Here is a 26,880-nt window from a genome sequence, read left to right on the forward strand (position 1 = left end):
GATCCGTTATAAGTAATAGATAGTAATAAAAGTTAATAACAAAAATTGTAGCCAACTTTCATTACAGATTGATCATCAGTAATCGTAAATTGTAAGTTTTAGACAATTATTCAGTCATGGCTTACTTAAAATTTGGAAAAATTTAAACCCGTAATTATTAATAATTTTGCTCTGAAAAATGGAAATATCTCGAAAATAAAATACAGGGTGTTCTATTTAAAACTACTGAGAAAATAATGTACTTGCGTTTTGACTCACCCTGTATTCAATATAAAGAAAATTAGCAAAACAACCATTTAAGAAAATTTTGACAATAAAAAAATATGATGTCAATAAACCATTGACCTTGTGCTTGCATTTATTTATACAGGTAGTTAACTTGTTACGATTTTCATATAAAATTGGTTATAACTTTGTAAATACCCAGTATAACATACCAAACCTTTATATTTTTGTAATCGAAAAGTTACGAAGATTTCGAATAGAAAATAAAATACAGGGTGTTCTATTTAAAAATCAAAAGTTTGGTCTGCCACTATGTTATCGAACACCCTGTAACATTCTAACTAATTTTGTAATGTGAAGCTCAAAGTTTGCTACAATTTTTGTTATTAAGTTTTATCGCTATACATTACTATAACGGATCTACGGAGCTTAACCCCGCTAATTATTAATCACCCTGTATAATAGCAGTAAAATATTGCATTGTTAGCTAGTTCTAAGCTATCCTGAAAATTTCAGTTGTCTAGGTACCCTAGAACTATTTTTAAAATTGATTACAAAATTTGCGGAGTCCGTGACACCAACCAACCCAAGTATATAAAAAGGTTTTAATAAATACACTTTTAACAAGGTGTTTTATTGCTCTGTGCCCATTAGGAAAACACAAGGAAATGTTATTTACCAGATATTTTATTGTTGGGTTCGAATCTTAAGATTACAAAAATTAGTAATACAGGTATGTAAAGTCCGCAGAAAGTGTGCTATTTTGTTTATAAACAAATTAGCGCTCCGAAATCTTTCTTTTTGAGGTTAAACTTCTTTAGGCACGGGGGTAAATTTTTATTTTACTGGGCGCATGCGCACACCGACAGTATGGTATAAACGTTATACGGGATCTGATTGGGTGTTAAAATCATCTGTCAATAATTGTTCAATATGGAGATTTTGGATAAACAAATTAATGTTGTGTATATTAGTTTTTATTGTTGTGATGGCAGAGAAAAAAGCAAGTTTATAATATTGTAGTGACTTTTTAAATAGTTTTTAAAAGCGACAGGTACGTAATAATTGTAAATGTTTCAGTATCCTAACAAAAAATTTCATAGGTACCTACATATTTGGAAAATTTAAAAAAACCTACCAAAATAGTATGTAATGCTTTGATTTACATAATTTGATTACCATCAAAATTTCTATCAATATTCACCTAATATATTGTGTTCTTACTCTATGTTTTGTTGTATTTTAATATTTTTTCAATTCTAAATCATTTCAATTCAAAAGCAAAATCATTTGATTTAATTCAGAACTGCCAAAGGTTTAATCCGTTTAGTTAGTTGATCTTCGCACATGATGACGCATGGTAATATGATGAAAACTGCCCCAACTCGATTCGAATTCCATATAGGTCACCGTTTAGCATATATAGTGAAACTCACTTTCTGAAATTTTTAGCTCTCTAGGTGGTCATGTCACCCACCTAGAACCTAATTAGGGTTTTAACTATTTATAATGGGAAATAAGCCACAATATTATTAAAAAGTGATTTTTATTAACGTTTCGACGCCCAAATCGGGTGCCGTTGTCAAAATACAAAATACTACTAACATAAATAAAAATGTTGTTGCTTAGTAAAAAAAAAATCTTCTAATAATTTATTTAATTTGACTCATTTATATCGGCAATTCAGATACATATGATACATTTTAAAGTAGAAGACTTTAAAATGATATTGCCAATATTTATGAGTTGCGTTCCTGGGACGACTTTACTGAAAGATAGTTCATTCGATTACATGAAATCAACCCTAACTCAAGAATATCCGTCACAAAAAAATCATAGCATGTGATCTGTCTTTAAAAAGACAAGCACATGCAACGGTGATATTAAAATTCTCGCGTTAGAGATCTCATAGTAAATCACGAGGGAAAACCAGGAAAAACCTTGTGATACTATCCCGACATCGTAAGTATTTGTTCTTACATTTAATTTACTCTCAAAATTAATACCAAATTCTGACTTTACTATAATTTTGTTTAAATTATAAATAATATTTTTTTGTGACGGATATTCTTGAGTTAGGGTTGATTTCATGTAATCGAATGAACTATCTTTCAGTAAAGTCGTCCCAGGAACGCAACTCATAAATATTGGCAATATCATTTTAAAGTCTTCTACTTTAAAATGTATCATATGTATCTGAATTGCCGATATAAATGAGTCAAATTAAATAAATTATTAGAAGAATTTTTTTTTTTACTAAGCAACAACATTTTTATTTATGTTAGTAGTATTTTGTATTTTGACAACGGCACCCGATTTGGGCGTTGCAACGTTAATAAAAATCACTTTTTAATAATATTGTGGCTTATTTCCCATTATAAATAGTTAAAATTGTGTTTTTATTTTTTATCTCAGTCGCATCGAGAACTAGCGAAAAACTTTAAATAAAAAAGTTGTAAGCTTTAAAAAGTTCTGTCCGAATTTTTTTTTTAATTTTTGGCGGGAAATTTAAATTTTAGAAAGATTTTTAAATTTTAAATGAGTATAAAAAAATAACTAAGACATTCGTTTTCACGAAAAAAATATATAACGTGTATTTTTGCATAATGTTTCACCCTGAATTTTTTCAAATTTTTAAAATTGGTGAAACGCATCTTTAAAAATAAAAAACCTCATTTTTTTAGTTTTTTGATAAAATTTTATACATGTTTTTCAAAAAAGGTAACACCGTCACTAGAATAGGTAAAAAACTGAAATATAATTGGGGTTTGTTTAATAAAAATTGTTTGTAACGCCATCCATTTTCAATATACAGGAGGGCGTTGAAGAAAACAAATTTTACACATTTTTTACGATTTTGCCGAAACTACTGGCAACATTGTAATAAAACTTGGCGGGTTTTAAGAGGTAGTTATTGTGCATGTTTTAACATACAATTAAGGATTTGACATTCATCATTAGCGCGCATAGGGGTAATGGTCTGAACTTTTCAAAGAAAAAAAGATAGTACGCCACTGACATATTTCAAATTAACAATCATTTTTGGAATTCCTCGTTCAATTTGCGATAAAAAAACTATCTACTCATTTTTTCATACAACGCGCCGTTTTGCTGCAAAAAATAAAATATCTTAAGGCTTCTAAAGTATTCGAATTAGTTTTTATATTGGATGTACGAGTTTATGTAGATGTAGAAACTACTAGAAGTTCGAATACTTTGTAAGGGTTAAGATGTTTTATTTTTTGAATTAAAATGGCGCGTCGTATGAAAAAATAGGAAGATAGAGTTTTTGTCACAAATTCAACGAGGAATTGAAAAACGATTGGTAATTTGAAATATGTCAGTGGCGTACTTTCTTTTTTCTGTAAAAAGTTCAGACCATTACCCCTATGCGTGCCAATGATAAATATAAAATTCTTAATTGTATGTCAAAAAATGCACAACAACTACCCCTTAAAACTCGCCAAATTTTATTACAATGTTGCCAATAATTTCGGCAAAATCGTAAAAAATGTGTAAAATTTTGTTTTCTTCAACGCCCTGAATCTTGTAAATAGATGGCATTACAAAAAATTTTTATTAAGCAAACCCCAATTATTTTTCAGTTTTTTACCTATTCTAGTGACGGTGTTACCTTTTTTGAAAAAGATATATAAAATTGTATCAAAAAATGAAAAAAAAAAACCGAAAAAATGCGGTTTTTTATTTTTAAAGGTGCGTTTCACCAATTTTAAAAATTTGAAAAAATTCAGGGTGAAACATTATGCAAAAATACACGTTATATATTTTTTTCGTGAAAACGAATGTCTTAGTTATTTTTTTATACTCATTTAAAATTTTAAAATCGTTGTAAAATTTAAATTTTCCGCCAAAAATTAAAAACCAGAAATTTTTTCGGACAGAACTTTTTAAAACTTACAACTTTTTTATTTAAAGTTTTTCGCCAGTTCTCGATGCGGCTGAGATAAAAAAATAAAAACCTAAAAGCCCTAATTTGGCTCTAGTTGGGTCACATGACCACTAGGGGCCAAAAATTTCAGAAAGTTAGTTTCACTATGTATGCTAAACGGTGACCTATATGGAATTCGAATCGAGTTGGGGGCAGTTTTCATCATGTTAACCGGCTAGTCCCTTTTTTATTATATAATAATGTTGTTTTGTTAAAAAATGAGATTTCCAAAATTTCACGCTTCAAAAACTCATAATAACTTATAAATACAAATTTAACATCTTCTGCAATATTGAAATAGTTCAAACTATAGTATGTTTACTACAAAAGCGATATTACGTATAAACATGGCAATAATGAAAAGTCACATTCTAATGTTTTGACAGTTCTCTGACGTCAAAAATTTTAACCTACGTAATATCGCTTTTGTAGTAAAAATACTATACCCGTGACGTCACATAGTTTTACTATATGGTTATATTTATGGTTATATTTAGGTATATTCTTCTTCTCCTTCTTTAGTTTATTGGCCTCCACCTACTTGGGTATTTGGCCAGCTCATCGTCGCGGAATAAGGGAAAAATATTTATATTCTAATGACATTGATCGTATGTCATTGTAATAATATATACCAGTTTGTTGAGATTGGAGTTTGATACAGTTTTTGAAGGAAAGGAAAGAAGGTTTACTATCGAAAATAAAACCATTTTGTAAAAGTACAAGTTTTCTATGAATAGTTCAAACGATCAAAACACTTGTGACGTCACATAACTGTATTTTCTACTGACGTTTATAATGTTTACATAATTTAAAATTATATACAATTTTGTTTACTTTAGGGGCCAAACGGAACACAAAACAACTTTTTTTTATCTTTGATACATGTTTTAAATTATGTTCTGTTGTGATTTGTAACATTTTTTTTTCAAATTTAAAATTTTATGCAAGTTCCCTATTGTTTTAACTATTGTTGACTTTTAGTTTATTTAATAATATTTTATGTAAACGGTATGCTACGGACATGGAAAGTAAACAGAACGTATAGTGAGAATCGACCTTTACTAGGCTAAAAATATAAAATATACTCACACTATCTACACTTTCACTATCATCCTTCTCTAATACCTGCGTAACCAGCCGCATAGTCTCCTCCTCCTTCATTTTAATCACATACGCTAGGAAGGATTTGCAGTGATCTGCATCATTGGTCTGATGGGCTATAAAGCCTAGTACTTCTTTCGGTGGCCTCAATATTTCCTGTATATGTTGATTGGATGCTATATCTTCCGGCCCACGAGAATAAGTGGTAAATAGCATATCTTCGATGATTTTGTGAAAAGTTTGGCCGTTAACTTTCTTCCACTTCTCGTGTAAGAAGTATGCTCGGGCAAAGTCTAAATCTGTTGTTGATTTTGGTCCTTTAGACAGTACAAATCTGAAAAATACAATGTACATTTAGAAGTGATTGCATACCAAGATCAGGTTACTACGATGTTATCTTTCCTATACTGTTGTTCGGAGTTAAGTCATGAACTCTCACAGATGCCACCTGCAAGAAAATTGAGGCTTTTGAAATGTGGCTTTATCATCTTTGGGCTGATAAGCAGATGGGTTGTGCATTATTTAAAATTCTCTCATCTTAATTTCCTCGGCATCCTGTACGATTTATAATTTTTGAAAATGTCGGGAGGTTGTAACCAAAGAAAGTATTCCACCTGTTGTCAATCTGATGGTATGGGAACGATATTTATTGTCGTTTTCTGTGCTAGTTCGATTGATAACTTATTTTGTTTTTCGGTAGATGGCTCTAATTCGTCCGCGGCATTTCGTTCTTTGCAATTCGGAAAGGCCCAAAGTGTGATACCTGGGGAAATCGGAGAGAAGAGGATATGCGACTACTGATGAGGAGGAAAAAACCTCCAAAACCGGTATAGACTTTTCCTGCACTCTCCGATTTAACCAGAGTATTATGCAGCTGCTGCATTTTCGTGTTGCAAGAAATTGAAAATGTTTATACATTTTAGAAAAAGAGTTGTTGACCACAAGAAAGACAGCCAAAATCAAATACCTCTGTCACATCATGAGAAAGAGCGAGAGATATGGACTGCTGCAGCTAATCTTGCAGGGAAAAGTAGAAGGAAAACGTGTTACTAGAATGTAACACTTGAAAATGAGTATGTTTTGTAAAAAAACATACTTTGCAGCCAGAATATTAGCATTGTTTATATAGGGAGATAGTTGGTCAGCCCAATAGGAAAATTTGTTTGATTCAAATTGAGACAGTCACCAGATGTCCCCACAATTTCTGTCAGATTCGCAACGTCAAAATGCATAGACACCAAGTTGGATACGATCCTATTCATAACACCCCAACTTGCATACATATTAACAAAAATTAATATATGTGGAAGAATATATTTAGAAATTGAATTAATGGTGTCATGCTACTATAGATAATAGGTTTGTTCCAACACGACCGAGAACCGTCACGAAACGGTAACGCTCCTGCGCAGTAAACAAAATCCGTTCGAACAAAAATATGATCGTCATCGGATCGTCCTTCCCACTGTTCCAACAAGAATTGTGATCTTTTAGTGGCGGTTTCGTGATGATCATTTCAGTAATCGGGAAATAGGGTTTTTCATTGATTGTCATTTGTTTTGAGCTTTTGTCATGTGTCACATAATATTAATATATCTACGGCATACCTACGTTTTTAGCTTTTATGATTGGATATACCAACAACAATATACATATTGACAGATAAATCAGTTATCAATCAGGTAACCGTTCAACATCGGTTTCCAAATTACCGTCATGCGACGATAACTGGACAATTATGAACATGCGCACAACAAACGGTACAAGTAGTTTCGTGACGGTTTCTGGGCCGTCCAAAAGTTTATGTTGGAACAAACCTTATATATATATATATATATATATATATATATATATATATATATATATATATATATAATAGCATGACATCATTAATTCAATTTCTAAATATATTCTTCGATATATATTTATTTTTCTTAATATGTATGCGAGTTGGGGTGTTATGAATAGGATCGTATCCAACTTGGTGTGTATGCGTTTTGACGTTGCGACCCTGACAGAAATTGTGGGGACATCTGGTGACTGTCTCAATTTGAATCAAACAAATTTTCCTATTGGGTTGACCAATAGGGTGGTGCGAAAAAAGTCAAGTTGATAATTCCGTGACGCTATAGTGCGGAAAAGTTGCGATTGGTAATTACAAGAAAAACAAAAAAAGAATTATTCAAATCGGACTTTATCTTCCGATCCCGCAACCGGCCTAAAGATTATGAATTAAATGAAATTTTGCCTTTTTTTCAAAAAATTTTATTTACCCTTCGTGTACGTTTAATTTATCGCTATAGTAAAATTTATTTAAAGTTTGCATGGTTGAGTAATAAAAAAAATAGTTCTACCCATTTAACGAATATCTTCCGATCCCGCAAGGTCAATTAAAATCTATAAAAATTTGAAATTTTTGATGTTGATAAATTAAAAAACATTTAGTTATATCATTTTTCTGTTACATTGTGAAGCTCTTCGCTTGTTTAGATAGTGTGTGACAATATTTAAACAACCCAGAACTTAAAACGAGGGGGTGGTTGCACTTCTAGCTCCACACGCACCATTCATTCCAACCAACCAATAAGTGTGTGTTTTTACATTATTTACATATGTATGTACATTTGTTTTTCATCTGTTTGTCCAGCTCTTAAACACCAACTTTGTATTGTGATTTCTTGGTAAAATCAGGCAGCATGGACCTTGCTTTAATCAAGGTCCATGCTGCCAGATTTTACCAACAAATCACAATATAATATATACTAAATTTTAGTGTTGTCCTGATTAATCCATCTCTTGATTTTGGCCCACATACATTAGCATTAGACGATGCTTCTGTGGTCAACTTTGGACACTGCTCGTTAGCTTGCATGTGGAAGGGATAGTTTTGTACATTCCAGTCTGGCATATCGCATTCCTGTCTGGCAACTCTGCGAAGAATTGGTGGAGACGATAGTTTTGTAACATTCCAGTCTATTATTTCAGTGTAGTCCTGTGCTTGAAAATCTAAAGTAGGAGGGATGAAATTTCTAATACTTTTGCCCTTGGCTTTAGTATTTTCTGCTTTTAACACTCTCCTTGGCCCTAACTCTCTAATGTGTTTCCTTTCTCCCTACTACTTGAAATTTTGAAGCACAGGACTAAACACTACCTCGAAGAATTTCAAATTAAGATATAACTTCTTGCATTACATCGGGCGAAATGCCAGACTGGAATGTACAAAACTATCCCTTCCACACGCAAGCTAATGAGCGGTGTCTAAAGTTGGCCACGGAAGCATCGTCTAATGCTAATGTATGTGGGCCCCAATCAAGAGATGGATTCATCAGGACAACACTTAAATCAAGGTCCATGCTGCCAGATTTTACCAAGAAATCACAATACAAAGTCGGTGTTTAAGAGCTGGACAGATGAAAAAGAAAGGTACATATGTAAATAATGTAAAAAACACCCACTCATTGGTTGGTTGGAGAGAAAAGTGCGTGTGGAGCTAGAAATAAAACCTCCCCCTCGTTTTGAGTTCTGGGTTGTTTAAATATTGTCACACAATATCTAAACAAACGAAGAGCTTCACAATGTAGCAGAAAAATGATATAACTAAATTTATCAAAATAATCAAAAATTTCAAATTTTTATAGATTCTGATTGACCTTACGGGATCGGAAGATATTCGTTAAATGCGTAAAACTATTTTTTTTTATTACTCAACCATGCAAACTGTAAATAAATTTTACTATAGCGATAAATAAAACGTACACGAAAGCTAAATAAAAATTTTTGAAAAAAAGGTAAAATTTCATTTTTTCATAATCTTTAGGCCCCTTGCGGGATCGGAAGATCAAGTCCGATTTAAATAATTCTTTTTTTGTTTGTCTTGTAATTACCAATCGCAACTTTTCCGCACTATAGCGATACGGCATTATCAACTTGACTTTTTTCGCACCACCCTATTGACCAACTATCCCTATATAAACAATGATATTAGTGTTGACCTTAGCATTCGAATGACATACTGCTATATTTTTCCATTACTACTGCACGGAATGGAAAAGTAGACTCTCGAATGAGGCTAGATAGATAGATAGATAGATAGATAGATAGATAGATAGATAGTAGTTTATGTACTTACTTAAAAATAAAATTCCAATAGATCTTCGAAGCTTCCGAACCTATTCCGAACCTGTTGAATTTAACCTTCAACAAAACGTTGAAGTAGGAATCAGTATCGTAAAACAAGAACGTCTGTAATTTGCGTAACATCTTTTTTCGATGAAGTTTTTTATATCTTTTCTGATCTTTCATAAATAACTCGACTTCGTAGTTTAGATTTATTGCCAAAATGTCTTCCATGTGGGACAGATACTGCTCTTTTTTGAAACCGTGAAATTTCGATTTTACAAAAGTGCAGCAATAGAAGTTGAGATGGCTGTTCAAGTGTTGGATGAAAGTATCACATATATCCGTGTCTATAATGTCTTCTGCTAATGTCCTGAAAATAAAAAGGAAATGATGAGTTTAAATAACGGAAATCAAATGTCTGCTAATTGGATTAAAAAATATCGTGACTTTTACAATAGGTGAGGCTATACCTAACTCTAAAATATCTAGACAAATTTGCACTAGCAAAAAATGCGCCAAAAAATGTAATGTAAGGCCCCTTTTTTGACCTTTTTTATTTACATTTCATATCATCATCATATGATAATTAATAATTTCATAATATCATATCATTTTAAAAATAATTAGTCTAATTGTAAAAGTTTAATACCAAAGTTTGTGTCGTTTATTTGTTAACAATTCCATCTTTATAAATAGATATGCATATCAAAATAAATACAGATTTGAAGTTTTGCAGCCCATACAGGTTGAAGGTTCACATTTTTTAAGATACTCAACTGAATTCTTTTAATTCTAAACGCGGCCTACTAGGAATCCAAAAACATGATAAATTACCGATATTTTGCTTTGCGTTACAAATATCGAAAAAATTATTTGAACAAGTTGTTCCAAATATTATTCTAACCCCAAATACCAAATTTCATAACAAAATTCGCACTTTTAGTTTTTTCATTATTTTTAGTCAGGACCCTAAAATTCTTTGTCCCGAGATGCACGCAACGGCAACGGAGCCGAGAAGCTAGTTAGCCTCCGTTGGTAAATCTCCGGGCAGCGTGTGATAGCACCGTAAATGCCACTGTTAGGAGACCGGGTCTCCTTAAACGCCTGCTGCGCTGCGCGGAGCATTAGCAACGGAGGCTGGCCGGCTTCTCGGCTCCGTTCATGCATCTCGGGATAACCCAGGGTCCTGCCTACAATAATAATAAAAAAAACTGAGACGCAATCATGCGTTCTAATGCTAATCAGGCCCGATCCTAGGGATTTTGCCGCCCTGGGCAAGATCAGCGACAGCCGCCCCGCTCCTCCCTCCTTAGTTGGCCCAAAAACTCAAAAATTTCACTATGGCTCTTAATTTGCTGAAATCTATCACTTAATGCATTAACGGTTGTGTCTATAATTTTTAAATAGAAGCCAACTTTATATTATTATCGTGTCTCTGGAAATAGGTCCATACTTTCATCTTCAGCCTCATAGCCAAATTGTCTTTTCACTTTTTTCTTTCTTGCTATTACTGTGCCTCTGATTTTAGGGTTCTCAATTTCTAACTTTGATGTGAAGTGATTTGATGTGAAAATGTCATGCCATATTACCACAGAGCAAAAAAAAATAAAATCACGGATTTGATTTGCCAAACATCTTGCCTCATGAACAACCATTTTATCATTGTTTTTATTGAGAGTGATTTCTACCAGGGCATCGTAGATTTCTTCAATGGGAGTAATTGCATCAATTCTACTTTCCAATCTAGTTTCGAACAAAGATTTTAGTGCTAGGCTAGAAATATCAATAGATGCTGAGAAAAAGTTGTAAATTTTTGTCACTAAGGAAAAGAAAGAAACTGCAAACTACGAGGCTTTAGTATCATCGTCCACGACTAAGTTGAGTGAATGGCTATAGAACAAGGGACAAAAATGCTCTAGGATTCATTTTTAAAATTCTGTTTGGAACTCTCCAGTTCTTCTCTTTCACCTTTGCCCCATTATCATACCCTTGTCCTCTCATATCTTCCAAAGGTATTCCCAGTTCATTCAGTTTTTGCACAATAACTTCTGTAAGTCCCAAGCCAGTGGATTCCAGTACAGGTATAAATCCAAGAAAATATTGTGCAATTTTAGCTCTTTGTGAACAGGAACCTAAATCGACAAAACGTGCAACAATAGTCATCTGTTCCACCCGAGAAAGATCAGGTGTACAATCTAAAATTATCCAATAATACTTTGCTGATTTCAAAAAGTTTAAAATTTTATTTTTGATTTGGCCATGGAGGAGCTGAATCATTTCGTTTCAAATACGTTTTCCCAAGTAATGATGCTGCTTGTTACTCCATTCGTTGTTCTCCTAATGTACTCTTGTAAAACATAATTAACTTTTCCAAAGAGGTCAACAAGCTTTACGAAATTACTAATTAAAATTTGCCGCCCCTAAATTTGCCGCTCTGGGCAGCCGCCCAGTTCGCCCACCCCTGGGGCCGGGCCTGATGCTAATGCTCCGTACGTATGGATATTTAGTGATAACATGGAATTTACACGTTGTATAATAGTAAGAGTGCTTGTTGATTTTCGCGATTCAAGATAAACAAAACAGTGTAGCACTGCCAGGCAGAGAGATACTTAAGGAGGCCACGGAACAGTCTTGAAGCGACAGCTCTGGGCTCCAATACCAGCGAAGCGAAGTGAGCGAGGAGGGCCGACCTGAGTAGCGAGGTGCACCGTAATGAAGTGACCTCGCAAAACTGAGGCAGGCCGACTTGAGCAGCGAGGTGTACCGTGTTGAAGTAATTCGCAGGCTCATAATTAAACGGTAGCAAGTGAAGTGAACGAGCTCTCGATAAATTATTATTTTAATCGCGTGACTGTTTTGCATCTTACACTGCAGCGAGGTGGATTTCGTTCACTACCTTTTTTGTGAGTGTTAATGTTTCGGCTCCATCAATGAGTACAGGCAACACACACACTGGTCAAAGATTTTCCTTTTGAGGCATACTCATAGCGGGTAAATTCCTTGTAGCGCGTTCCATTTCCACCAAACAACAAAAAAATACGGAGTTAATTGAAACTTTAAATAATAAATCTACTAATTTTCATAACAAACCAGACACTTTTTGACTATTAACAATTTGACATCCATTAAATTGTTATTTTCTCATAGCATACTTTAGGCTTGTTTATTAAATTAAGCAGAAAATGAGGATTTATTGATGAAAAACATGGCTAGTTGTTAACGTACCGAACTTTTTTATTATCCAACATAAGCAAATGAATCAAAAAACAAAATTTTAATAAAGCCTAAGGCTACAACTGAGTTTTAATTTTAATATTTTACATATTATGCTATAATATTCCACAGGGTGTTCCGAACTTTAAGGAAAAACAGTATGATTGTTACACCGGGTATAAAATGAGATTTACCAGCTTAGCAACATTATTATCACAGCGAAATTGTTAAAGAATAAGGCTATAATATATATAATATACTAAAAAAATCACTCAATCGGACAACACGTTTAGGAAATTCGAGACATCTAAAGGCGGATCCACATCAATAAAAATTTATGTTGTACGTTGTATTTAACGCAAATTTTCTCGTGTGTGCTGAACTTTTTGTTCATGTGGACTGTGCGCCGCATAGAATAACGCAAAAATATTTTCGTGGCGAACAACGCACGCTATCCGTCGTGCTGTCGGTTTTTCAGTCGACTTCAAAGAAATTTGCGCTGCACAGCAATGTTAGTGCGGACTTGATTATCCACTTGCCGCTAAGTGGATTCGGCGGTACAACGGTTTGGTTTGAACTTTATTTATTACATAAGGGTATACAAAATACAAGAAAAAGCAATACTTACTCAGTGTACCATTTCATTAAACTAAAAAAAAATTCACAATCTTCATCATTTTCATACAAGGGTTGGTTTTTACGTCGAACTTTTGAGTTCCACCTTCGTATCCTTTCTTCAGAGCTTGTATAATCATCTAAAAATAAATAAATTAATTAATATCATTAATCATTATTTTTCGAACGATTCCAACAATAAAATTAATAAAAAATCCTCTAATTTTTTTTATTAAAATCCCTTTAAGGGCTACATGACAGAACGTTTTTTAACAAAATCATTATCAGTGTTAAGAACAGGTTAATTGCAAGCTGAGCCACCAAAGAAATACCAGGGCCCTGATTCTAAATCAAATTTCGACACTAAACAAGTCGCTTTCAATATGGCGACGTCGAAATGCGACTGTGCGAGCCTTGTGGATTTTAGTTGAACTAACGAAATGACGTCACGAAATAGCGACTATCGAAATTAATAGCGACTCCAAAAAAGTGGTTGATATTATAATTTCGATGTCGAAATTATTTGACACGGAGATGAATGAATGGCCAAAAGCGAGGTTAGTTTTAGTTTAGATGTGTTTTGTTTATTTCTTGCAAGGAAAACTAAATCAAAAGGTATTAATATGGCTGGGTTTAATTGAAATTTGCTTGTTTGGAGGAATTAGATAGAATAGTATTAAATTAGAAATATAATAATTGAGAATGTCCACAACATGAATCATCAACTCAATGAAAGATGTAAAGGTAATAATCTGGGAAAATTAGTAAAAAACAAGGAAAATTAATTACCAGCTATTTTATTGCTGGACATGCTGAAATCAAATCTTAAGATTTCCTATATTAGTAATATAGCTGTGCAAAGTCCACAGAAAGTGTGCTATTTTGTTTATAAACAAATTAGCGCTCCGAAATCTTTTTTAATTATTGCTCTATAACTCCGAAAATTTTAACTTTAAACCAAAACAATCGCATAAAAATTGACAGTAATTTAATTCTGCACATTGATAATTTATTCCAATTTCCTTCGACGGAAATTTTCCTCGGAAAATTCGGGTTTTCCAAACAAAATCTTTAATTTTCAACTAAAATTTGAGAGAAGTAATTATTTATCAATAATTAAATAATTTGGTGACAGTGACATAAATCTTTTTTGTTATGAGTGTCTTGAATATATGAAAATTTGTATGTACAAAGATTACCGGAATTAAAAGGTATCTAATGGTTCAAATATTAAAATCCTGTTGTTTATAACTCTGTTTAAAATGCCGGTCAAATTTGACCGGTTATACCTGGAATCACTCCTCGCAATTCAATTTTTTTTTCTTCGAAAAGGGCACAGAAGCCGTGCCCTTTTCAACAGCGGTAACTTAATTTAATTTAATCTAATATTTTCTGAGGGGTTCTATTTGTTTATAAGCCAAAAAAATGTTTCTTTATAACATTCCTGAGACCGCTCAAATGGTCCAATTTCAATCCTGTAAGGTACGTTGAATAGGTATAGTGCTTTTTTATACGAAAATCATAGTTATTCTGGTGTATCATAATCTTTCTGGTTATTATTTCGACCGAAATTTTTTAATTAACATTTTAATTATTGCTAAACTATTGGTTAGATTGTCGCCGGTCTCCTGATAAACAGAGAGGGGCTAAATTATGGAATAAATTCATTTTCTCTAAAATGGACGATTTTAGAGAAAAATCCCGAAACAGGTCGATTTTTATTTTTAAATTAAATTTTTTTGGCATATATTTCAAACTAGTGACGTCATCCATCCGAGCGTGATGACGTAATCGATTATTTTTTAAATAGGAATAGGGGTTCGTGTTGTAGCTCATTTACAAAGGCGTTCAATTCTCTATTCAGTATAGGGCTTTTCATTCACAGTCATTTATTTCGAGCTTCTGTCATATTTCGTATAATCCGTAGATATTAATATTATACACAGCTCGAAACAAATGACAATCGATGAAAAGCCCTATTATAAACATTAATATCATTATTTATACAGGGAGGCCAAAAAATTTTTTGAATTAAATTAATTGACGCAAGAAGAACAATGCATGTAATTTATTTAACTCAAAATACATTCTATTGCTGTCAGAAAATAGAAAAAAATGTTTATTTTGCAAATAAACATTGCTTTTAGCTTAAATTAAATGTTCAAACTGCCAATAGGTAGGAGGGAGGCTGTTTGTGATTTAATTTAAGCGAAAAGAAATGTTTATTTGTGAAATAAACCTTTTTTTCTATTTTCTGACAGCAGTACAATGTATTTTGAGTTAAATAAATTACATACATTCTTCTTTTTGCGCCAATTAATTTAATTCAAAAATTATTTTTTGGCAACCCTGTATAAATACCTAATGATATTAATGTTTATATTACTGAATAGAGAATTGAACGCCCTTTCAAATGACCTACCACACGACCCCTATTCCCATTGACAAAATTATCGATTACGTCATCACGCTCAGATGGATGACGTCACTAATATGAAATATATGCCAAAAACTTGTAATTCAAAAATAAAAATCGACCTCTATCGGGATTTTGCTCCAAAATCGTCCGTTTTAAAGAAATGAATTTATTCCATAATTTAGCCCCTCTGTATAATCTACTATAATAAATCTTTCATGTCATCAATTATTTAATTATTGATAAATAATTAGGTACTACCCTAAAATTTTAATTGAAAATTGCAGATTTTTTGGGAAACCGCGGATTTTCTGAGTAAAATTTTTGTTGAAGGAAATCGAAAAAAAAAATAACTTTGTGCAGAGCTAAATTACGGTGAATTTTTATTTGAGTGTTTTTGGCTCAAAAGAAAAATCTTAGGAGTTATAGAGCATGCACTAATTGAAAAAAAAAGAAGATTTAGGAGTGCTAATTTGTTTATAAATAAAATAACACACTTTCTGCGGACTTATACCCCATATTACTAATATATGCAATCTTAAGATTCGATTTTAGCAATAAAACAATTTTTCCCAAAAATGACATTTTTTCGATAATTTTCCCAGACTATCAACAAATTCCAATAAACCGGAGCGCCAACCCAAATTCTGAGCATTGTCAACATGATAAGGTTAATATCCCCAGTTGTAACTAATATCGAAATGAATAAGAATCGCTATACTCTGCGGCTGTCATGGCGGTGTCGAAATGAAATTGCGACTGTCGAAATGAATTAGAATCAGGGCCCAGGGTGAGAACCCTTTATTAAATGGTATACAATACAGTGATGAGCGCGCTAATAACCGCCAAAATAACGCAAAGATGGAAAACATAATAGGGAGCGTTCAAGTACATATCACGTAACGCACCTTGGGGGAGGGGGGTCTTGCATAACGTTACGGCGCGTTACATGGGGGGAGGGGGGGTTCGAACAGCGCGTTACGTAACATTGTTTTTTAACTAAAATAAAAAAACTACGGAATCAAAATCTCCCAACTTGGCAACTTTCGTTTATGTTTTACGGAGAACCCCTGGATTGTATTATATTACTCCCTCACGCTCCGCTCGTGTTTCGACCTGCTACTATAGAAAAATAGTATTTAAGTTTATTTAAGTGAAAAAAAATTTAAAATTTGTAACCAGAACAAACACGGTACATATGTGTTTGTAATAATTAGCTGGACCTTTCTCCAGAACAAAAGATGACGACAAGATACAGATGGGATATTTGTCTGAGGTTGTGAGAGAGATGTCATAGATCATGTGTAGGTACTCGTTTTCTGAAGTAAATAAAGTCTCGTTTTCTGCACATTACTGTCTTAAATATACACAAATTTTGAAATTATTTAAAAACTTTAAATAAATAAGAAACATTAAATTACAAAACCCAGGATATTGATACTAGTTTAGAAAATTGATAGTTATTTTAAAAAATAATACCTTTATTTAGAGTGTGATTCCTCAATTATTAATTTCAAAGTTTTATGTGTTTAATATCTTGACGAAAATTATAGATAATTTCAAAATTTCAGCTTGTATTATTCATATAATACACCCTACGTAATACACATTTTTGAGATAAAATTCTTAAGTAGCTTCTAAAAGCTTCTAAAAACTAAAAAATTAAAGATAATGGGCTAAGCTAGATTTACGTGAATTACGATGTATATTCAAATTTATATTTAAACAGTTCATAGTTGAATTTAAAAGTTGACGTATCCTTGCGTTTTTATAATTTTCTAAAATAATGACACAAACAATTTTATTCTAAGTATAAGTGGTTTCCATACATTATAATTTTAAATGATCACCCTGTATTATTCATAATAGTAGACCATGAAATCAGGTTGTTAAGCAGATTCTAACCATATAAAAATATACAGGGTGTTCCATTAAAAATAAAGCTTATGAACTATGGTAAGCTTGTGTTACAAATCTGACTGTACTATTTTATTATTTATGTTTTTAGGCACTAAGTTTAATTTAAATAAAGGAAGACTTACTGATATTATTTTATTTACATCACTTATTTAAATTACAAATAACTCAAACTAGCACATCTAATTTATTTACAAACTCAAATTTATGATTTTACTAACTAAACATAATAATCCGATAACTAATAAATACATTTCAATAAATTTGATTCGAATACAATAATATTACGCGTCGCGCGTCGATCACTGACTGGACTGCCAGACGGAATCTCCCATCTTTATATACTTCGGTAGCGCTCGCTCCGAATGCCGTGGATAGGAATGGTATTGTCTCGTAACGCCGAGAAACTTCAGGAAGAAATAGGCCAGGTTGTGAGCGGACTATTATAAATAGTGTCACATTGCCCCCTCCTCCTTAAAAGATGGTTCCTCCTGGAACTCTTAACTAACATGAAGACCGACTGGCCAAAAATCAGGAGTTAGGAATGTGGGCACGCTCTCTTGTGTTACTCCAATTTTAAAAGAGCTAATGAACTTTTTTTTTGTGCGCAACTTTTCTATGACACTGTTTTGAACCCCATTTTCTTGCATGTATGATTGCACATCCTTTGCTGTTGAATCGTCAGTGAGACCCGATAAGAAAATCCAACTATAACTAGACACACTGGGGGCAATTTTAAGATTGGAAGTTCCATTTCTTTTGCCTTGAATGGGTGATGGTCGTTTATTTTTTAAGAAACCCCTTTTTCTTTGAGTTTCCCATCCATCCTTATGTTGATTTTTACTTGACGATGATGGAGCATTTTGATCCGTTGTATTATTAATTTGAGTCTGTTTTACAAGATTTTCATGTGAAGACTTAACAGTTAGTCTTGAATCATCAGGTTTTATTGCCTCGTCGTTATTAATGTTTAACTCATCATTCATTATTAGCTGAGTTTGTGTCTTCATAATTTCTAAACTAACTTGTTCATTTAATTTTGACTGACCTTGTATGACACTCTCATTAATTTTTGGTCGAGTTTCCTTGAAGTTGTCCATTTTTGTCTGCTGAAGCCTCTTGTTGTTGTTTTGTTAAAATCAAGGTAGATTGCTGTGGTACAACAAGACTATTGTTTTTATTACCCTTGGGCTGTTTTTTGTCAATCTGTTTATCTTTTTGTAACTGATACATTTTTTCTTCTACAGATACTATTTTCTCATTCAAAAGTTTTATTAAGACTTCCTTGTCACCTATTATAGTATTTTTATCTTGTATTGTTGCTCTTTTTTTTGACATCCATTTTATTGCAATCTATTTTATAAAAAATAATAAACAATACATATGAGTGTTAAGAGTGTGACACAGTCAGTATTCACCTAGTGGTGAATACCTAAAACAGTACAATAATGATTAAATTAGTACAGTTATTAATAAATTAATTGAATTAATTTGAGTAGTAATACAATAGTAATAAGTGGGAATGATTAGTTAGTGTTGAGGTCAAGAGTGTCTGTTCTTTTTAGTCTTCTGTTCTGTAGGGGTGTCAGAAGATTGGTGACCAATATGTTTGGGTGAACCTGTAGCCTATTGTGGTACTTGGAGCACAGAGAAACAATTTCTTCTTTGACGGTTTGGACTTGGAGATCCCTATGTATATTATCGTTGGAAATGTACCAAGGAGCTTGGCACAGTTGCCTTAGAACTTTTGATTGAAAGCGCTGTATCTTGAGTAAATTTGTTTCACTGGCAGTTCCCCAGATTTGGATGCCATACATCCAGATGGGTTTCAGTACACTTTTGTACATCAGAAGTTTATTGTCTAGACTTAGGCGTGATTTTTGATTCATGAACCAGTACATCTTTCTATAAACGAATCCCAGTTGCAGTAGTTTGTTCCAAATATGCTTTTGCCATGTTAAGCGGCTGTCTAGGTAAATCCCCAAGTATTTGACGTCACTTCTTATTGGCAGTGGTGTGTTGTTGAAGGTTACAGCTGGATTGATCCCCTTCCTTAGTGTAAACGTAATGTGTGTTGACTTGGAGCTATTAACTTTGACTCTCCACAGTTTAAACCATATTTCAAGTCTATTTAAGTGACTTAATAGTATCTGTGAAGCTAGGGTCGGATTTTCGTGGCAACCCAGTAGGACAGTGTCATCAGCATATGTTGCAATTGTTGTACGATCTGAAGTTGGTATATCTGCTGTGAACAGGAGGTACAGTGTGGGTCCAAGGACACTTCCTTGGGGTACGCCAGAGTGGATGGGATATAGAGTAGTGAGGGCCTCCCCTAGTTTTATCTGATACGATCTGCCGGTGAGGTATGATTGTATGAGCATGCAGATTGGATGAGGCAATTGTCTTTTAAGTTTTGATATTAGACCTTTATGCCATACCTTGTCGAAGGCTTGGGAGACATCCAGGAAGGCTGCTGTACAATATTTCTTGTTCTCGAGTGCATCTCTTGCGGTTCTGACTACCCTATGGACCTGTTCGATTGTGCCATGTTGTTGTCGAAATCCGAATTGGTAATGAGGTATTAGGTTTTTTTCTGTAATGACAGTGTCTATTCTTTTCAGGAGAAGCCTCTCAAACACTTTGGAGGGTAAAGGCAGAAGGCTAATAGGACGATAGGATGAAGGTTGGGTTGTGTCTTTTTTGGGTTTATGAATTAGAATGATTTGTGCTACCTTCCCTTGGGAAGGGAAGTAGCACAATCTTAGGACAGCATTGTATATGTACATTAGTAGCTTTATTGCTTCTTCAGGTAGTTCTTTGAGAATTAGTCCTGTTATCAGGTCGTATCCAGGTGCTTCTTTTGTATTTAGGTTTTTGATTACTTCTTGAATTTCGGTAATTTTAACTTTTCTGGTGGGAAGACACATCTGGTAGGGTTCATCTGCTATATCTGTAATAAATTTCTCTTCGTTCTCTGGAACCTCTCTCTTGTGCGACTGGAAAACTGACTGAAGATGTTCAGCGAAGGCCCTCTCTTCGTCACTTCGAGACCAGGTGCCATCATTTTTTCTTATCGGTTCTTTAGTTTGTGATTGTATTTTGAGTTTTTTAGACAATTTCCATAACAAGTAGATCTTTTCTTCAGAGCTAGACAGATTCTCTAGAAAATAGTTTATTTCTTGTTCTTTGTGTTCCTGTAGGACCATTTTTAATTGACGGGTTGCCGGGGTTGCTCTGTTGTATTTGGTTTTGTCATCTGGAGCACGGGTGGTTTGCCATCTTTTTCTTAATTGTCTTTTCTCGTATATCATGGTTTTTATATAGAGCAGGTATGAGCCCGGTCTCTTAGCATATGATATATCAGGTGAAGCTTCCCATGCGGCTTGTTGAATTTTTACAGTTAGATGTTTGACTGCTTCTTCTATATCTTGCTCAGATTTTAGTGGTAGGTTTAAAGTTATACTATTTTTTATTATATCTCTGAAGGCATTACAGTTTGTCCGGCTATTGGATAAAACTAGTGGTTCTGTGATGTGGTGCACCTGTGTACTTAGAGTAATAATGAAGGGAGAGTGATCAGATGAGAGATCGAACAGAGGTTGAACTTTCAAGTAGTTTAGAGCAGCGGTTCTCAACCACCGTGTCGCGACACACTGGTGTGCCGGAAGAACCTATCAGGTGTGTCGCGAGATTTACGAATACGATATTTTTATTTATATTTTTTTACTTGTTATAATATACTAATCATGCATTCAACCATTTTTTTAACTATTAGGTATATACCACGTTATATCAATCAATAAAGTGCCAATCTGTAAATGTTTTCTAATATATTCATCTGTACTTACCTACCACTAGCAAAAATTTGTACATATAAGGGTGTCGCGAATCTGTAAGGAGTACGTTAGTGCGTCGCTGAGTAAAAAAGGTTGAGAACCGCTGGTTTAGAGAGATACCTTTGACAATACAGAAGTCGATGAGATCAGGCACTTTTCATGTGTCGGTTGGCCAGTATGTCGATTGACCCGTGGATGCCGTTAGTAAATTATTATTTTGGACACTTTTTAATAATTCTCTGCCTCGAGAGGTTATGAGTCTTGATCCCCAATGAAGGTGTTTAGCATTATAGTCACCAGCAGCTATGAAGCGATTTCCGAGCTTGTTAAAGTATGTCGTGAAGTGGTCTTCTTTAATAATTTTATTTGGTGGACAGTAAACTGCAGATAGTATAATGCTGTTTTATTATAATTATAGCAGTGCCTCCATGGGCTCGTCCTAGAGGGTGTTGAGTTATACAGGGTGTCCCGAAAAGATTGGTCATAAATTATACCACAGATTCTGGGGTCAAAAATAGGTTGATTGAACCTCACTTACCTATATACAATAGTGCACACAAAAAAAGTTACAGCCCTTTGAAGTTACAAAATGAAAATCGATTTTTTTTCATATATCGAAAACTCTCAGAGATTTTTTATTGAAAATTGACATGTGGCATTTTTACGACAGCAATATCTTAAAAAAAAATTAAGTAAAATTTGTGCACCCCATACAAATTTTATGGGGGTTTTGTTCCCTTAAACCCCCCCAAACTTTTGTGTACGTTCCAATTAAATTATTATTGTGGCACTATTAGTTAAACACATTATTTTTAAAACTTTTTTGCCTCTTAGTACTTTTTCGATAAGCCAGTGTTTATCGAGATATTTTGAATATTTGTCGAATCCACCACATATTTGTATATGGTTAAGTACGGTTATAGAGACCTGTTAATAATCTGAAAATTTATTTATAATTTACATTTTTAGGTATATTTTGAAAAAGAAGCTACATCTCGATAAAAGGTGACTTATGAACAAAAGACTAAGAGACAAAAGTTTTAAAAATACTGTGTTTAACTAATGGTACCACAATAATAGTTTAATTGGAACGTACACAAACATTAGGGGGGTTTAAAGGAACAAAACCCCCATAAAATTTTTACGTAAATATATTGAAAAAGAAGCCGCATCTCAATAAAAACTGGCTTATCGAAAAAATACTAAGAGGCAAAAAAAGTTTTAAAAACGTTGTGTTTAAATGGTACCACAATAATGAATTAATTGGAACGTACACAAAAGTTTGGGGGGGTTTAAGGGAACAAAATCCCCATAAATATTTTATGGGGTGGACAAATTTCACTATAATTTTGTTTTAAGATGTTCCTGACATAAGAATTATACATGTCCATTTTCAATAAAAAATCTCTAATAGTTTTCGATATATTGAAAAAAATCGATTTTCATTTTGTAACTTCAAAGGGCTGTAACTTTTTTTGTGAGCACATTTGTACTAAGGTAAGTTAGGTTCAATCGAACTATTTTTGACCCCAGAATGTGTGGTATAATTTATGGCCATTCTTTTCGGGACACCCTGTATATGTTGAGAATTTGGGTATATTGAAGTAGCTTTTGTCTGTCATATGTGCCTCAGATATTAACATAACATCCAGATCATGCTCTGAAATAAAGGCTTTGACTTCCAGACTATGATTAGTCAGACCATTGGCGTTCCATGTATTGTCGAAGCGAAGATCGGTGGAATATGCGCATTTTATCAATGAAATTCGATATTTTTAAGATATTCCAGAAGCCTCTACAGATAAAATGTTTTAACGACCTATTCATCATTCAGAATTACTCAACGGATATTAGTACAGTTAAAATAATTAAGACGATAACCGGATAACATTGATTTAATGAGTAAAATTTAGTTTTTTTTACTTTAATGACAAAAAAAGCAAGCCCATTAGCAGAACCCAATTAAAAATTATTTTGCACATCATATTTGAAACATTATTTGGTTGAAAAATCTCATTTTTGTTGGCAAAAAAATATATTAATTTGTTTGGACTAAATTACAGTTGTGCTTATCTTAAAAAGGATATGTTACTATCAACATTCGCACAGTGTTGCCAAGCTGAATTTTGTTATTTGGGTGTAAATTTTTTCCACGGATCTCCGAGGGTACAATACCAATTTTTAGTTCAGTGTTGAAGGCTAAACTTTGTGACCAGTGTCATTAGGATGTCGAACATTTTGTCCATTCTCTCCATCAGTTTTGAGACGACCTGTTCTAAGTTGTTTGTTGGTTGAAATGACATAGGTGGTAAACCTTGTTGTTGTTGAGGTGGGTTAAATTGTTTAGTATTGGAATTTGTTGCACCTGCAACTTGAGCATAGCTGAGTGTTTGTTGTGGATTTTGCTGAATTGTATCATTTGTTGGTCTCTGTGGTGTTTTTGCGCGTAATGGTGGAAATTTACTATTTTGTAATTCTTTGAAAACTGAGCAACCTCTGTAGTTTGCAGGGTGATTTTCTTCGCAGTTTACGCATTGGACTTCATTATTTCTTATTTTTCTTGGACATTCTTTGGTTGAGTGAGCGCCTGTGCATTTGACACAACAGGGGCTTCTATGACAGTATTGATGAGTATGTCCAAAGTGCTGGCATCTTTGACATTGTGGTATCTCTCTTTTCGGGTGGGGAGGTTCTACTTTAACTACGGTGTTAAGTATTTTAGTTATTTGGTACACCTTTTTATTATTTAAATTTGTTTCAAGTTCGATACTAAACAGAGGAAGGCATTCTTTCGTGCCTCTTTGTCTTATGTTCCGAGATATTTATGACTGAGTGTCTGAGCTCTATGAATACCTTTTTTATGTCTTCCAGATCAGTAGACGGGTGCAGGTTTCTAACCATGACTCGGACTCCTCGGTTTTGTTTCAGCTGATAAGTGTGGAACTGTGTTTTTTTTCGGTTAGTGCTTTAACAGTTTCTTTGTAATGTTCTGCTGTCTATCTGTACTTTAACTTGATTGTTATTCAGGCTTTTTAAGGTGTACTGTTTGGATGCTGTTTTGTCTAGTAAATCTTGCAGAGGTTTGATAAATGTTACATGTTGAATGAATATGGGAGGAGGCCTCCTTGATTCTCTGCCAGTTGTTCCGCTATTAGCTTCTTCTTCCGGCTCTGTTAGCTTCTTCTTCAGGCTCTTTGTTAGCCTCTTCTTCCGGCCCTTTGTCCAGAGCTGAGAATCTGTTTTCTGTCGCAGCTGGTTTTGTTAGCCAGTAGTCTGTTAGCACTGCTTGCTTTTTAATTCGATTGTCAGGACTTTCATTGTTTCGTAGATGCTTTTTATACTGTACTGTCTCCCATACTTCTTGATCTTTTGAAGTGCTGGGTTGTATTGATTCAGGTGCTATAATTGGGTTAGATTGTTGTTGATAATTATTTAAAGGTTGGGATAATTGTACTGGGATTGTAGGATAGGCTGTGTTTGTTGCTAACATACCTTGAGAGAAGCATGTCATTTGCCCTGGTATTTGACTGTAGATCAATGGAGTGTTGGCACCTGGAACGTTTTGGTAGATCGTGTGCTGCATGTGATTTTCCATTTTACGACAATTTCCTAGGTTACTTGGTCTCGTAGATTCATGTCGCAAAATAGTTTTTAGTTCCTGGACTATAAGTCAAATAACACTGTTTTGTTGATTTGTACAAACAATTAAACTATCATCATCATCAGGGCTTTTCATTCCAGGTGGAATGTTTGCCGCTCTTACTTAGAGCTCTCAGATTCGCTTATTGCGGTGAATCACTCCGCATTCCACTTGTATGTTGTCAAAGTTTGTTGTATGACTTGGCTTTCGTTACTATTTTCTTCCACTCATTTCGATATGTGCATAGTTCCCTCCAGTTTCTCACTTCCAGAATTTTGATATCTCTCATGACCTGGTCCTCCCATCTCTCTCTGGGTCTTCCTCTTGGTCTTTCAGTTGCCGGTTTCCATTTGGTGATCTTCTTAATCAGTCGGTCGTTTTTCCTTCTTTCTATGTGTCCCAGCCATCTCAGCCTCTGTGATTTAATAAATCTAACTATATCTTCTCCCTTCATTATGTCTCTTAGTTCATGGTTCATTCTTCTTCTCATTTCTCCGTTGTCCATTCTTATCGGGCCCATAATGCGTCTGAGGATTTTCCTTTCGAATATTCTCAATTTTTCTTCATCTTTTTCCGTGAGGCACATTGTCTCAGCTGCGTACGTAACTACTGGTCTGATTGCAACTCTGTATATTTTCAGTTTTGTATTTCTGGATAAGTTCTTGTCCTTCATAAGCCTATGATATCTCCAGTATGTTTTGTTGCCTGTTAGTATTCGTTCCGTTACTTCTTCACTTCTCTTGTTTTGGCCATTCACTATTACTCCCAAATATTTAAATTGTTGGACTCTTTCAAAAGTGTAGTTTTCTATTTTGATTTCTCTCATCCTGTTATCTTCTCTTCTAGAGCAGAGTAGATATTTTGTTTTTCCTTCGTTAATTTCTAGACCTCTTTTCCGTGCTTCTTTTGCCAGGATTGTTACTGCTAATATTTCCTTGTCTCTTCCCATAAGAATTAAATCATCTGCATATGCAACTATTTGTGTTGAGGAGTGGGCTATAGTTCCTTTAATTTTGCTGGCCTTGACTGTTCCTTCTAGTGCTATGTTGAATAATGTGGTTGACAGGGAGTCGCCTTGTCGCACTCCTGTTTCTATTGCAATTGATTTTGTGCTACCTTCTTCTGTTGTTACTTTGGCTCGAGCTCCATCCATGGTCATTTTTGTTAATCTGATTAATTTTGCTGGTATATCTTGATTTTTCATTTCAATAAATAATTTATTTCTTCCAATAAAGTCAAAGGCTTGTCTGAAGTCTACGAAGAGGATGTGGAGTTCTATGTTGTGTTCGTGGCATTTTTGGATTGTTTGTGTAACTATGTGGATCGCATCTGTAGTGGATCTGCCTTCTCTGAATCCTTGCTGGTAGTCCCCAATTTTTTTCTCTGTGAAGTTTTTGTTTGATGAGGGCTGTTAGAATTTTATATGTTGTACTCAGTAGAGATATTGCTCTATAATTGTTATAGTTTGTTACTTCTCCTTTCTTAAATATTGGTATAATTCTGCCTTCTTTCCAATCCTCGGGCATTTCTTCTGCTTCCCATATTCTAACTATTAGGTTATAGATGCTTGTTAATAACTTTTCCCCTCCGTTTTTAATTAGCTCATTGGGAATTTCATCTGGGCCTGGTGTTCTTTTCTGTTTCATTTTTTGAATGATGGCTAAATATTCATCATGTGTTGGCATCCCTATTTCATTATCTCTAATGTCTTCCATTGCGCCTACCTCCTCTTCCGGGCTTTCTTTGCATCTATATAGTTCTGTGAAGTGTGTTTCCCATGATCTATTGTCATTAGATCAATTAAACTATCATTAGGTTTTATTTTTACATTCTAAATCACTTTCACATT

The 26,880-nt window shown here is 33.9% G+C and overlaps 1 protein-coding gene across 4 annotated transcripts in view; it reads right to left on the reverse strand.

Annotated features, from left to right (window-relative positions):
• LOC114336771 (uncharacterized) overlaps nucleotides 1-26,880 on the reverse strand; it is a 142,287-nt gene that overhangs the window by 103,067 nt on the left and 12,340 nt on the right. For all 4 annotated transcript variants that reach the window (XM_050657528.1, XM_050657526.1, XM_050657527.1 and 1 more), the window contains exons 3-5: nucleotides 13,236-13,362; nucleotides 9,405-9,764; nucleotides 5,264-5,609 (exon numbers count right to left, since the gene is read on the reverse strand). In XM_050657528.1, the coding sequence (XP_050513485.1) occupies nucleotides 5,264-5,609; nucleotides 9,405-9,764; nucleotides 13,236-13,362 (833 nt within the window). The remainder of the gene's footprint in view (nucleotides 1-5,263; nucleotides 5,610-9,404; nucleotides 9,765-13,235; nucleotides 13,363-26,880) is intronic.

This window comes from Diabrotica virgifera, chromosome 8 (genome assembly GCF_917563875.1).
Source record: "Diabrotica virgifera virgifera chromosome 8, PGI_DIABVI_V3a".
NCBI classification, from domain to species: Eukaryota; Metazoa; Arthropoda; class Insecta; order Coleoptera; family Chrysomelidae; genus Diabrotica; species Diabrotica virgifera.